Source organism: Cibotium barometz, chromosome 12, assembly GCF_041138505.1.
Source record: "Cibotium barometz isolate CiBa-2024 chromosome 12, ASM4113850v1, whole genome shotgun sequence".
Taxonomy (NCBI): domain Eukaryota; kingdom Viridiplantae; phylum Streptophyta; class Polypodiopsida; order Cyatheales; family Cibotiaceae; genus Cibotium; species Cibotium barometz.
The window spans coordinates 16,731,365-16,747,105 of record NC_141057.1 but is presented as its reverse complement, the minus strand read 5'-3'; the positions used below and the strand labels follow the sequence as shown (position 1 = coordinate 16,747,105).

Below are 15,741 nucleotides of genomic sequence, written 5' to 3'. Positions count from 1 at the left end.
AGAGAGGGTGCGAAGCGACTGGCTCGCTTCAGAGCACACCCAGGCATGTTCTTCAGGGAGCTGTGGACACCCCCTTCACTGATGTATACCATTTTATACCCCCAGTATGGTACAGGATGGAGCTAGCTAGGTTGTATATCATGATTGTATACTCCATGCATATAGCTTTGCATTCTCCTAGTAATAGAGCTCCATCCCCTACACACCCAGATTCAACTTTTTTATTCAGTACTTTTTCATTTTGTTGGGATGACAGAGGATACCCCATACAGGTACTCCGATTTGTCTCATAGGCCGAGTTCGATCTTTTGGAAGACATTAATAAAATCTCTCTCTCTCTCTCTCTCTCTCTCTCTCTCTCTCTCTCTCTCTCTCTCTCTCTCTCTCTCTCTCTCTCTCTCTCTCTCTCTCTCTCTCTCTCTCTCTCTATATATATATATATATATATATATATATATATAGCCGAGGTGTACGAGTATCATGTTCATGATCAGCTATTTGCCTTAGATCCATCGACACCCATGGCCATGCTCACCTCCCAGCTCTCACATGTACTGCACTCCGTAGCCGCGAGGAGTTTCCCATACCACATACAAACAGGACGGCCACCTACATCTGGGAGCATGCCCCAGAACCGATGGTATGATGATGAGTGCAGAAACCTTTACCGCAGTCTCCGAGTGCAGAGGGCTCGCGGGGAGATCACCCAGAGGCAGGCAGGCAGGAGGATGCATACTCTCACCCGCCGTAAGCGGCGAGCTTATGAGGAGGCTCAGTACTGGGACACATATCACATGCTCATGAGCAGAGATGCTGCTGCTGCTTGGAGGAGACTCAGAGAGCCCCGTCCTCCCACACCTATTGCCGATCCTCAGACCTGGCAGACATATGCAGAGAGACTTTATGATGTGCTTGCACAGCCCCCTATACCACAGCCCACAGAGCCATGCTCCACAGTCTCCACCTTCTTCACCCCACCTATGGTTAGGAGGGTCATATGCCGACTCCAACATGGACGGGCGACAGATCATACAGGATTACAGGGAGAGCATCTCATCTATGCTATTGATACATTGGCACCATTTCTTGCTCATCTCTTCAACAGAGCTCTGTCAGAGGGGTTTCCGGTTGAGTGGACGATGCACACTATTGTGCCGATCCATAAAGCGGGAGATGTACTAGACCCCGAGAACTACAGGACCATCATGATTGGCCATATATTGGCCAAACTATACGGGACAGTTTTGGAGGCAGAGCTGAGCACTCATGCAGAGGTTGGGGGATTGAGAGCAGCAGGCCAGGCAGGCTTCCGTCGAGCCTTCTCGACCATCGACCACATTTTTACATTGAGGTGCCTGATTGATCAGGCCAAGGCACGGAGGCAACGGCTCTATTGTTGCTTTGTGGATTTCCGCAAGGCATTTGCTACTGTGCCCAGAGAGCGCCTCTTTCGGCGACTACAGACACTAGGCATACCTTCAGACATGATGTGGGGCATATACAGGCTATATGAGCAGGTCTTTGGGAGAGTTCGATGCCCAGGAGGCTTGTCCGACACAGTTGCTAGCACCATTGGTGTGAAGCAGGGGTGCCCGCTCTCCCCCACACTCTTTGGGCTCTATATTGATGAGGTGGTCGATTACATCACACAGGGAGGAGGCTCTGGGGTTGAGCTATCAGGTATTACTGTCCATGTTATGCTTTATGCTGATGACATCATCTTGGTATCCGACACACAGGTTGGGCTTCAAAGACACCTTGTGGCTCTTGATGACTTCTGCGCACAGCAAGGGCTCACAGTGAACCTTGGGAAAACCAAGGTTATGATCTTCCACACCTCACCCGCAGTCAGGAGCCACACTACTCTCACATTAGCAGGAGGGCGGGTCGAGGTGGTGAGCTCTTATGTTTACCTTGGCATCACATTTACTAGCTCAGCTGGACGCTTCTCCATGGCTCAGGCAGTCCGAGACAGAGTGACCTGGGGGTATGCAGCTCTTGCTGGCCTTGAGCGTCAGTGTCATCAGGCACATTTTCAGGAACCCCGCACGAAAGGGTGGCTCTTTGATACATTAGTGACACCAGCCTTGATGTATGCAGCAGCGGTTTGGGCACCAGGGCTTGCAGCCTCCACATGGGTACAGCTGGAGAGACCACAGATCTTGATGCTCTCGAGGATGATACGCAGCAAACCATCCATCCCACGCGACATTGTTCGAGCTGAGTTTGCTGCACCACCTATGACAGTGGAGGCATTGTTCCAGACGATCTCCTTTATATACAGGATGAGGGAGATGCCCACGGAGAGATTATCCCGCCGAGCTTTTGAGGCATCCAGACAGATGGCCGAGACTGGACACACTGGATCTTGGTATGCACAGATGCTACAGTGGTTCTCACATCATGGGATAGACATTGAGCGGTTGCCACTTTTCAGTATGATCAGTCTGCTCCACGGGGTTACCTCTCTCTCAATGAGAGGAACAGAGTGATGAGACAGGACATATGGCAGCACTACATACAGGAGACATGGACAGCACCAAAGAGCCCACTACCACTAGAGCTTCATAGTTCTCGAGAGACTCCTCCAGACACCCGCTCCCACTAGGGGTGGGAGACAGTCCCAGCTCACAGATTTCTTCCAGAGAGCTATGCCAGTGCCAGCTGATGTACCACGTGGGGTGACCGCACAGAGAGCAGAGGAATTGAGAGCCAGGAGGAGACCTAGACAGACTGGACATAGAGCACCCCGACTCCATCACCGAGAGATAGCAGCTATCCGAATGAGACACCAGATGGAGACACAGGAGAGGCTAGCTCGCTTTCATTCAGACTCAGGGTACATGCTCACGCCATTCACAGCCTCAGCATCGGCGATGTATGATATCTTATATCCCTCTTATGGCACTGGATGGAGTTAGACATAGATCTGCATAGCATGCTTGTACTACCCCTTCAGCATATAGAGATGCATCTTGCCTTAGCACTCCATCCACATCCCCACCCCCCCTTATATTGTTTGTATATGGGCTCCACCGATCCATGATGATTCACAGTTGTATCCAAACACATGCACACTTTTTCTTTTCTTTCTTTTCTTCCGATGACCGGAAGAACACAGTTGTATTATTTTTTGTCTCATAGGCCAACTTTGGCCTCTCGTAGAGGTTAATATATCTTTCTTTCTTTCTTTCTTCTTTCTCACATCTGCAGCAAACCATCAGTCCCACACCAGATTATCCAGGCAGAGTTTGCTACAGCCCCGATGATAGTGGATGCACTCTTCCAGACAGTCACATACCTCCATCGCATCAATCACATGGATCCCCATAGGTACCCGAGGCTTGCCCTGGAGTCCTCCAGACAGCTAGCACTTGAGGGCCACTCTGGAGTATGGTATGCACTAGTTTTCACTTGGTTCTCAGTATATGGGCTCCGCATGGACAGCCTACTCTCCCTTCAGTACAGTTTGGACTAACCTTTTCTCTAGCTGTCTCACGAGGATACCAACTGGGTTATCCGGTTAGATCTTCTCAACCTCTACACACATTGCACATGGATCACACCTCCGGGAGCTCCCCACGAAGATGCACTTCTACGGAGATCACTTTCTCACACTCACTCAGGATGGATTCATCCAGCAGCCGGGCTACTTGAGTGTTCACATGTCCCATGCCATGCGGATTGCGATTGGCCAGATACGGGTTTCATCCCACCGCCTCAAAGTGGAGACAAGTAGAGCTGAGCGCATCTTTAGAGCCGGGAAGCTCATACGGAGACCCAAACAGGAGAGGATCTGCCAACTATGCCACACAGAGGTTGAGACGAAGGAGAATTACATATGCCACTGCCCAGTATACTATGAGATCCGCGGGAGGTTTCACTGTCTATTTCGTGAGGGATTTGGTCCACTCTTCAAGATCATTGACTTCCAAAACCAGAGTTGCCTAGGCCTCTTCCTGCGTGAGCTCCGCAGACACAAGGACACCTTCTTAAGAGTGCTTCGGCCCCAACCACCCTGTCCCCTCCCTCTCCAGCCAACCATCACCAATTTCTTCCGAACCCAAGAGGTGGAGGACACCGACATAGTGGATTTTGTGGACCCTCCACGAGCTGCTCTTGACCTACCTCGCCTGAGAGGAGTTACCTCGGATTGAGCCTCTACACTCCAGCATGCCCAACGCCCTCGGCCCCCCCCGTCGGCCACGATCACCTCTTCAGCTCCAGATCTAGGACATGTTCCACCACCATAGAGCTACCTTTCCACGTGACATAGCTAAGGGAGACCTCTTGGCCATACTCATTAGCCCCATGCTTGATATTTTGGAGAGTGGTATACCATCTACTCAGAGCTGATGTTGCTCTCATGTTTCTATGTTCTTAGTATTCCATGATGAGTTTCCATGGACAGTTTTGTATCACCCTAGTGAGATAGCTATGTTTATGTTTTCTTTCTGTTTTATTTTCCATTCCATGATGAGATATGCCATGGACATTATTGTATCACTTTGGTCTCATAGGCCCATTGGGTCTTTAGTAGATGCTTAATATATCTTTCTTTCTTTCTCTCTCTCTCTCTCCCAGTGAGATAGCTATGTTTATGTTTTCTTTCTATTTTATTTTCCGTTCCATGATGAGATATGCCATGGACATTATCGTATCACTTTGGTCTCATAGGCCCATTGGGTCTTTAGTAGACGCTTAATATATCTTTCTTTCTTTTCTTTCTCTCTCTCTCTCACACATACACACACGAGATTTCATGGACACTGTATATACATCATTTTGGTCTCATAGACCCTTTGGGTCTTTTGAAGACAATAATATAACTCTCTCTCTCTCTCTCTCTCTCTCTCTCTCTCTCTCTCACACACACACACACACACAAACTAGCATGTATAAATATGCAGGCCAAAAAAACTAACAGTTCAAATGTAGCCCTCGGCCAGTGCTTACAGCAGCAGAAGTTAAACAAAGGCAGACCTGAAACTCCCGTTTTCTGTCAATAACAGCATCAGTGTTGGGGCCAAAAATTCTCACTGTCACTGAATCATCCTCGTCTTCACTTACTTTGACGGACACCTTCAGTACTGCCAGTATAAATATACTTCAGACTAGCCACAATTTCGACATTTTTAATTGCAGTCATGCATTTGAACAAAGTGGAAAGTTATTCTCACAAATCAGACAAGCAAAAATTCTGACATTTTTGAACCAAGTCATCCATTTGAGTAAAGTGGAAAAAGAAATATTTGGGATCACTCATCCTTCTTGATATGAGTGCTCAATCTTCAACCATACATGGAAAGGGTACAACCCTTAAATGTCACATAATATACCCTAACATCTTTGAAGAATGTTCACAAAAGTAAATGGATTATTTCTTGCACCTCTCTGGCTGATTCAATCTTTCCATAACATGCAAATATATGTGACTGTGCTAGTTCAATCTCCTAGATGCATGGTGATGGGTGATATTGTCTACCCATGTAAATGTGGGCGACGGTTGCTCATTTGATCTATTTGAAACATATGACAATGGGTGATGGAATTCGCGATAAATAATTGAATTTGAGCATGCAATCATGGTTAATGATCCTTTTGATAAAGTTTTCACTACTGAATGCAGGAAATGAGCGTACAAGTGGAGGCGCTCTGTGTGTGAGTGTGTGGGGGGAGGAAAGGCATCCCATTGACTTACAAAGATTAGTGATCCCTCCGGACACATGGGTCACACATAGCTCATCATCCACCATATGGGCCCATTCCTCTATCAAAGCTCGGCATACATGTCTGCGTATACAAAAAACAATTACTGTAAACAAAAATGCTTGCTTAAGAAAACCCATGGCAAGCAGAGTTTAAGAAACCCTGGAGGACTTAGCTGATCCCGAGGATGCAGAGGAGCTACTAAAGACCTTTGTGGACACCGACAGCATCGTCACACAAGGTAAGGAACCCATCAGCCACACAAGATGGCGGCACGACGAAAAGAAAGAAGAGCTTCAAAAGCTGGGAAGCAAGGACGCAGAACAGAAAGGCTAGAGCCTGTGCTAAGTTTTGCTAGTTTCGTACCTTACTTTAGAGTGTAATTCTGGAGAAGGCAGCGAAGGCTCAACAAAGAGATCACAGCTTGGGACTCCACTGTCGTTGCCAGAGATCGCAGATTTAACCCTGTACCCCATCTCCTCTCTCTCTCTCTCTACACAGATCATATGCCTACGATGTATGGGGCTTTAAAAATTTGCATAGCTGCAAACTTGGGCACGTGGAATAATCTAATACCAAGCTGCAGGAGTTACCCAATGATTGTCCCCACCCCAGCATTTTTAAGGGTCTTTACACACTTGAAGGCAATTGACAATCTCTCTCTTCCTCTTCACACCACAAGGTGTATGAATATTTTCTTTCATATTAATTAATTAGTTGAGAATTACCTTAACCTTAGCTTAATTAAATAGCTCTAAAGGTTGGGGAAAGTTTGACACATGCATTGGGTTTTTCTATTTCGCGGGTTTTTTAAATTTCTCCTTTTGGATGCTTGGTGGCTCTCGAAGCTTCTGTGCTAGGTTTAAAAAGGAGCTCACATCACCTTTTCCATCCGAGCAAAAGCCCCCCGAAGAGAGGGAGAGCAAGAGAGAACGTTGCCGCTATGACGAGAGAGAGAGAGAGAGAGAGAGAGAGAGAGAGAGAGGACAATGATGCAAAGAGAGAGCGAACAGAGAGAAAGAGATAAGACGATTCTGCCTCTCACGGCGTGTTTTTTATGATACGTGTTTTTTATGTGAGAGAGAGAGAGAGAGAGAGAGAGAGAGAGAGAGAGAGAGAGCAATATGAACCTTAGAGCACATTAAGCAATAGCCTGAATAAAAAATGAAATCCCTCTCCGAACGAACCTCTTGCAAAAGCAAAAAGGATTTACAATCTTATGCCTATCTAGGGGATTTCCAATTTTTATTTCAAAAAAACTATTGCAAGATTTTTGTCACCAACTTCTGGCTTGCAACTAAATGCCTAATCTAGGGTTCGTGGGCAATAGCTAGTTGGACTTTGGGGGAAAGTCCAACCTCACCAACATTTGGTGGCCTAGTGCTTAACCCACCTTCTTTGATCTAGATGAACAAGTCACCTCATGCACCAATGAGCTACAAAAAAGTATATGCCCACATCCCTCTTTTTCTCTATCAATCAAATTACTTCTTATTGTGTTTTTTACATGTTGTTGGGAGTCAAAAACTAGCCGCCAAGTCCTTCAAAATCTGGTTTGGCAGGCAACAAAATTTTCTTGCATGAAAAGGCTCTATGAAAAATCTCCCTTGACAAAAGAGGCTAAAAGAGGCTAAAAGTCTCCCTTGACAAAAGAGGCTCTATGAAAAGTCTCCCTTGACAAAAGAGGCTAAAAGAAAACAAGCTGCAAATTCTAATTCATTTACAAATGGAATTTTGTTGCTCCTTTATTCAGTACATAGATAGCCCTTTCTAAAAAGTTATTAACAAGTGGATGACATCATGGGCTTTAAGCTTTTTTCTCACCCTTTTCAGTTTCTTTCTTTATAGAAAGATGACTACATGACTAGCCTAGTAGAAGATTAGGGCTCATGCATTTTTGCAAACATCTGGTTTTCACTAAAAGCATGCATGTGAAGGGCTCCCCCTCCCTAGGTATAGGTGCCTATACAAGGCCAAGCTACATTGGAACATTAACTTTTTTTTACACAAAGTGACTTGTAATCTGTTATGAGGAGTAAATTCATAAAATTTAATATTCCTATTTTATGAATTCTCCCAGGCAGGTTTATATTGAGATGCCTTTCTAAACCCGAGCGATAGTGGCTTACTTTGCCCATACATAAGAGTATGGATTGCATCATCTTGATTTATTGACTTTCGTATGGTTATTTATAATTTTAATCAATTAATTTATCAATTGATTGGCATAGTTCATGTAAGTACAGATCCTTGGGTTAGATAATAGAGACGAGATGATGGTGGTGGTCATGAAGATTTTGAGACTCTCAACTTCGGATGTCAGTGGATTATTACTTGCAAGCATCTAAAAGCATACATGTGAAGGACTCCCCCTCCCTAGGCATAGTGCCTATACAAGGAAGGCCAAGCTCATTGGAACATTAACTTTTTTTTACACAAAGTGACGTGGTGTAATCTGTTATGAGGAGTAAATTCATAAAATTTAATATTCCTATAGTAAATTCATAAAATTCAATATTCCTATCTTTCTCATTATTTATCAATTCTCCTAGACAAGTTTATATTGAGATGCCTTTCTAAATTCGAGTGATAGTAGCCCATATATAGGAGATTCTATACATGCGTGAGAGTATGGATTACATCATCTTAATTTATTGAGTTTCGTATGGTATTTATAATTTTAATCAATTAATTTATCAATTGATTAGCATAGTCCATGAAGTGTAGATCCTTGGGTTAGATAGCAGAGACGAGATGGTGGTGGTGGTGAGGAAGATTTTGAGACACTTAACTTCATATGTGGATGGATTATTACTTGATTTTGTGCAACGTGCGCCATTTATTTCATTTTGGATGACGTTCATATTTATTGACAATGGATATATTTATTTGGACATATGAAAGCTTCCTTATGGATATTTGACATCACAAAGGTTGTACACATTTATATGGTTAAAGGTTCACGCCTCTTTTGAGTAGTTAAGGTTGCATGTTCAATAAAGCAAGCTATTTTTGCTTAAAATCAATATATTTATAAAAGGGAGCTTATTTTGAGCCCCACAAGCTATTTCAAGTCAATATAATTAAAATATACCAAGAAAAAGTGTGGGTTCACTCTTATGTGGGTGAAAATCAAACCCAATGTCGTGTTTTGGTCTCTACTCTTTCATTTTTATGTACTTTAATATTGAAGGGTCTAACTATGGTATTAGAGCCTTAACCAACATAAAGTACTTGTATAAACTTGAAACAACTAAAGGCAAGTGGAAGAAATTGAAGAAACAATTAAAGACAAGTGGAAGAAATTGAAGAAACAATTAAAGACAAGTGGAAGAAATTGAAGAAACATAAAGGCAAGTTCCTTTAATTGAAGGTTTCTTTCAAAGCTCAAAGAATTAAATGGTTTTTATGTCCATTGGGTAATGACCAAAAGGAAAAAAGGAGGTGGAAAACCATTTTTGGTTTCACAAATGCACTCAAAATGCCAAACCACTTTCTTCAATCCTCTTCAAAATCGGACTTCATAGATGTGTTTGGCTAGGCTTGGAAATTGCTAAACCATTTTTACATCACCCAAAGCTTGGTTTTCATCTCCTTCTCCTAATCAAGGGCTAGTGGTGGCTACAAAAATGCTTCCCTCAACCATAATTTCGTTTTTGCTTCAAACCATGGTTTTCAAGTTTCAAAAATACAAGCTTTTAAGTTTTGAGGCTTAAAAATCACCTGTACATGGAGTTTGGTGCAAGATCTGAATGCTTGAAATTTTCTGGAAGCTCTCCAAGGGTTCCAAATCAATCATGGTATTTTTCAAAAAAAAATCCAATAAATTTTTAGTCCAAAATAGCACTAGTCGCCCAAAAAGGTATAAAATTTACCCAAAATTGCTAAAAATCTTCTTAAGGTTTTTAAAGCAATTTACCACAATTCTTTGCCACTTATAAGTGTTGAATCAAGTTTCTTTAAGTCAACCCAATGGATTTGAACCCTGCATTTAATCAAGCCACCAATGAGACAACACTAACAATGAAGATGCTAATGTTCGAGATGGTGGATTCTCCAATTCTCCACTTCCACAACCAACCATTGAAAACCGAATTCAACTCCTCAAACAAATACTTCAAGATAAGCAATAAAAACCGCTCATCCTCGAGCAATGCCTTTGAAATGGGAAAGTACATGGGACCTCGAGAACTGTGCCAACCTAAAAAGATAGGCCCGAGAGAGAACACCATATAAGGTCCCAACTGCCTCCCCAAGCATGTGCCCAAAAGCATTCCCGTTTGAGTATTTATAGATTTTTATTACTTCAAAAATAGGTTACATGGCTATTTTAGTCCAAGCTTGCTCTACAAGCTTTCTTTTTGTTAAAGAATGATAATAAAATATTTCAAAAATCTCACTACCGTGAGACAATCCTCCCGTTTGAGGAGACAACCATCCTCAGAGCACACATGAGATTAAACACATTAATCACTCCCACATTGGATTCACTCACAATAATTAATTGGATTCACTCCCAATGTCTTTACACACATCATCGATTCACTCATAATCAAACTCATAGAACCTTTACACATGTCACATGTGTCTTGGAGTTTATCGCATTCACTCACAATGAAACTCCCATAATGTTTACACGTGTCACACATGTCTTAGTGTTGATCGGATTCACTCACAATCAAAATCCTACATTGGATTCACTCACAATGTCTTCATACGTGTCATGTATTCATAGAGTACATCACACATCTCACATGTGTCATAGCTGGTTGGATTCACTCACAACAACTAGGGTCACCCTCTAAAGAATCAGATTTGCTTTTAATTATTATACCACACTAGGTCACCCTCATCAAAAATTAATTTAGAAGAGTTGATTGGATTCACTCACAATTAGACTCACACATTCCTAACATGTATCACATATATCATAGTTGGTTGGATTCACTCACAACCAGCACTTAATTGTGATAAGTTATCTGTTTTATAGATAAATCTCACTAAGTATTCATCATAGACACGTAAAAGAGACATTATATCAAGGACTTCTATGTGTAATTAGTTCTAACGTACCATACCATCAGAAATTATCCCACATAAATCTAGAGATAAGTATGCATTGGAATACTTCACACATGATTAATCTCGTGTCCCATATCACAAGAATAATACATAGTGAAAAAATCATAAAGTATAGTTCAAGATGGAAGGGCCAGTTCCTCCAAGAATTTATACTTTGTTGCATACGAACTCTCCTTGAAATTTACAAAAAGTCTTAAATAAAATTTGTTGTAGAGATAATCAAATGAATATGTTACCCTAAGAGTTAGAGTAGTCGTCATGGTAGTCTTATTCTTCATCATCGTCGATTATATCGAGTCTAAGTGAAATAAACTTAAATAACAAATATTAAATAAAACTTGATCATGGTAGAGTAGTCGTCATGGTAGTCTTATTCTTCATCATCGTCGATTATATTGAGTCTAAGTGAAATAAACTTAAATAACAAATATTAAATAAAACTTGATGATGTAAAATAAAATCCAAAAGTAAGAGGGTCTTACCTTGATGTATTATTGGCTACAAAATGAAAAAGTTAAGAGAAATAAATAATTTAAAACAATTTGTGAATAACTAAAAGCATAATTATTCGATAAAGATGAGGACTTGTTGTGTGTAAGTCGAGATGATAATTATTGAAAACTTAACATGGCTCCATGGTAGAGATCATTGATATAACCTACACCTCATACTTACACCATAAATAACAACATGCCTACCGTCATGCACAATTTCAAGACTATTATCTTCATTATTATGACATAAACTGCTTAAGAAATAATCACACATCCTAGAATAATAATGGCATTGAGCTAGGTGCCTAATATGAAAATAATCTACCCTAATCACAAGCCCTTGCGGAGCTGAGAAAATATCTAAAACCATGGAATCGAACGATTTGTCAAAATTGTATAAAATAATAATAATGCTTGAGTTGATCTCATCACTCATGATGCCACTAGAGCAATCCTTATATCTATTAACGAGGGGGCTAGAATACATAATCTCAATGCTGATGATAATCGTTTTTTCTTTCTTTTATTTTCTTTTTGTTTTCCTTTTCTCTCCTCCGCTTCTTCTTCTTCTTCTCTTTTTCTTCTTCTTCTTCTTCTTCTTCTTCTTCTTCTTCTTCTTCTTCTCTTTCTCTCTCCTCTTCTTCTCTTCTTCTTCTTCTTTTCTTTCATCTCCTCCCATGGCTCACCTGTCTCACTGCCATGCAGGGGTCCCTTTATCCCACATAGCATCTTGATGGTCTGGCCAAAAGGTCATGTAATGATATCCTGAGCTCCTCATCACTAACGTGCTCCAATTGGATCACATTCTTTTAATGGTTTTAATGCAAATAGAAAGCCTTGGGTAGCACCTAGTAATGCACACACTATTCCTATTCAAAATGTGAAGGCTGTTAATGATTAAAGCAATGTAATTCAACCCCTGCCTATTAGTCACAACACTAATACTGAAAAAAAGCCTCACCCTATGTACTATAAGTGAAATCAACTAGGTCACTTTACTGCTTGATGTTGGAAGAGCTCAAAATAGCCAGCTACTTAACTTCACAACATTGAGGAGGTGCCTAACAAAGATAGTGACTATGCTCTAAATTGGTCTGAAGACATGCTACACAATCATTGTAACGACCCCAAACAAAATGACCTGCTAGGTAACCCTATTTTAGCTTATTCATTGCTTGAAATGAGGGTAAAATTAATGGTCATGATGTTGTAGTGTTGCAGGATGATGGAAGCACCCATGGTTTTATTTCTAAACGTGTTGTTACAAAATTACAATTAAAGATACATCCATCTCTCTATAAGGTCAAGTCTACATTTCAAGGTACACGTTATAATGGTACTAAGGAAATTAGACAGTTAAAAATTGCCATTGGTCCTTATAAAGGAAAAGAAATTTCTTGATTGCACCTTTGCACACTAGTGATATCATCTTAGGCATGCATTTTTGTCTCATCAGTTTAATCATCAAATTTACTACACATGATGTGGATCACTTATTATAATGAAACTTTAACTCTTCATAGTGATGTTATGAACTTTATCCATTGTTATCACACACTTAAGAAAAACATACACTAAGGAAACGTGAGAAATCTTACATGGTTTACATGAACAAAATTGAAGAAACCAAGTACAAATTGTGACATAGTCAACAAGCTTTCTAGATTAATTCAAAGATACTTCTATAGATGACCTAACCCAGGACTAGCTACATCTCACCCAAAAGATCATACCATTAAGATTCCCTCTAGTAGTCAACCACCTCGTAGAGCTCCTTATTATAAGCAATGCAAGGTAGTCACTTTTCAAGAAGGTGGTTATGTTTGCTTCGCTTAAAAAAAAGAAGATTGAAAAGTGTAAAGAAACACCCAGTAGTTAAATCAGCTCCTTTATTTTATGGCCCATTCAGGGTTCTCAACACAAAGATTAATAACAATGCTTTTCTTTTGGATATTCCATTCCATTGGTGTATTCATAACTCTTTTTAAATTAATCTATTGAGACCATTTAGAGGCATTCTTCCCACATATATAGTATATAATGGCCCTCCATTACTCGTCGAACGACGAAGATTATGAGATCATAGAATCTGAAATTATTTTAGACTATGAGCAAACAACAACAACAAGATAAAATATTTATCATAGATATCTAGTGAGGAATAAAGGCTAACCCATTGAAGAGGCCCTCGTGTCGTGCTACCTATCTATCCTTGATTGCATCTTATATTCATACTCGCCCATGATTTTTTCAGATTTTATAAAAACAGAGGATAGTTTCTTCTTACCCCCATGAGGAGTAAATTGATGGAATTTAATATTTTCATGTTTCTCGTTATTTATAAATTCTCCTATACATGTTTAGATTGGAATGGCTTTCTAAATTTCAGCAATAGTAGCTTGCTTTGCACATACATGGGTGATGTACATGTGTGAGAGTATGGGTTGCATCGTCTTGATTTATTGAGTTACGTATGATTATTTATATTTTAAATCAATTAATTCATTAATTAATTGGCATAGTTCGTGTGAGTGCAGATCCTTGGATTGGATAACAGAGGTGAGCTGGTAGTGCTCAGGAAGATTTTGTGACACTTAACTTTTGTGTGTTGATGGATTATTACTTGATTTTATGCAACACGTGACATTTATTTCATTTTGGATAGCGTTCATATTTATTCATAGTGGATATATTTATTTGGACATATGAAAGCACACCACAAACCTTAGAGAGAAACATGTGAAAGTGTACGATGGCATTTGAAAGAATGTCATCCTTTGTGTAAGTTCCACGTTTGCTTTTGAAGTAAGTAATGTGTGACACCCTTATGAGTGTAAGCTTTTGAATTTTTTGCATGGTTATGAACTAGAGCATATACTAATATAATTTCAAGCACTTCTTGGTAAAATCAATTGTTGCATCAACAATCACTAGAAAAGCCAAAAGAAGGATAGTAAGGTAAGGATAGCCACCACAAAAGGAACAAGAATCTTCCAAATCATTAATAGTTACGATCTCCACTTTGCATCAAGATTCATGTGAGAGGGTCATTGACTACTTTTTGGTTGGTATCCCCTTTTCAAACACATACTATAACCTCTCTTTTTTATGTTGATTGGTGCATAGATTTTTATCTACTATAAATGCTTTGGAAAATTCTCTCTCTCTCTCTCTCTCTCTCTCTCTCTCTCTCTCTCTCTCTCTCTCTCTCTCTCAGACTCCCATGGCATAGATTTTTATCTACTATAAATGCTTTGGAAAATTCTCTCTCTCTCTCTCTCTCTCTCTCTCTCTCTCTCTCTCTCTCTCACCCCTTGTAAACACTCAAAACACGTACAAGGATGACTAACATAAGGGTAGAGCATCCCACTTGGGGGTGTTGCTATGACAGAATTCATCCTTTCTCTTTTTTATGTTGATTTAATTATGGTGCATAGATTTTTATCTACTATAAATTCTTTGAAAAATTCTCTCTCTCTCTCTCTCTCTCTCTCTCTCTCTCTCTCTCTCTCTCTCTCTTATAAACACTCAAAGCAGCTACAAGGATGACTAACATAAGGGTAGAGCATCCCAGTCGGGGGCCTCGCTATGATAGAATTCAAACTTTCTCTTTTTTATGTTGATTTAATTATGGTGCATAGATTTTTATATACTATAAATGCTTTGGAAAATTCTTTCTCTCTCTCTCTCAGACTCCCATGGCATAGATTTTTATCTACTATAAATGCTTTGGAAAATTCTCTCTCTCTCTCTCTCTCTCTCTCTCTCTCTCTCTCTCTCTCTCTCTCTCTCTCTCTCTGATTCCCACCCCTTATAAACACTCAAAATAGCTACAAGGATGACTAACATAAGGGTAGAGCATCCCACTCGAGGGCCTCGCTAGACAGAATTCAAATGTGAGCTATTCCAATAGCTTCTCTTGTAACTGTTTTGGAATGGACTTCGTACTAGGAAATGCATATGTGAGCTATTCCAATAGCTTCTCTTGTAACTATTTTGGAATAGACTTCGTACTAGGAAATGCATATGATTCCTCCAAGGAAGTGTCCCCTCCATAATTCCCATGCATAAAAGTCATATCGATGACTTAGAGAGACTATAGACATCCTATCCCTTGATCATGGAGTAGACATTTCTATTGGAATTTTTGCTTCTTCTAGAATAAAAATCTCATTTTACCCAAGTTTACTAATTTTTTCAAACAAATTTTAGGTTGTGTTTAGAAAGCACCCACTTATTTGGGTCCACCTACCTCCCACTTTCCAATGGTGTATCTAATTTCTACTTCGACCATATCGATAAGTACAATCTAGAACCTATCCTTATGATCTGACAAAAAAAAACTCTAACTTCCACATTCTCTCTAAGATAAACAAAGATAAACAACATTGTACAGAGTACTATAAAGAGAGGAACACCTTCCATTAATGAGACTGATAAACATTACTGTCAAAGC

The 15,741-nt window shown here is 40.4% G+C and overlaps 1 protein-coding gene across 4 annotated transcripts in view; it reads right to left on the bottom strand.

Moving 5' to 3' along the window:
* EMB1187 (Protein kinase superfamily protein) overlaps positions 1 to 6,381 on the bottom strand; it is a 41,642-nt gene extending 35,261 nt beyond the window's left edge. The window contains exons 1-3 of one of the 4 annotated variants that reach the window (XM_086806148.1): positions 6,076 to 6,381; positions 5,702 to 5,793; positions 4,984 to 5,090 (exon numbers count right to left, since the gene is read on the bottom strand). In XM_086806148.1, the coding sequence (XP_086662274.1) occupies positions 4,984 to 5,090; positions 5,702 to 5,793; positions 6,076 to 6,215 (339 nt within the window). In that variant the 5' untranslated portion in view covers positions 6,216 to 6,381. Of the gene's footprint in view, positions 1 to 4,983; positions 5,091 to 5,701; positions 5,919 to 6,075 lie in introns of all 4 variants that reach the window. The other 3 variants (XM_086806152.1, XM_086806149.1, XM_086806150.1) reach the window with 3 other exon arrangements.
* Between the last annotated feature and the right edge of the window lie 9,360 nt (positions 6,382 to 15,741).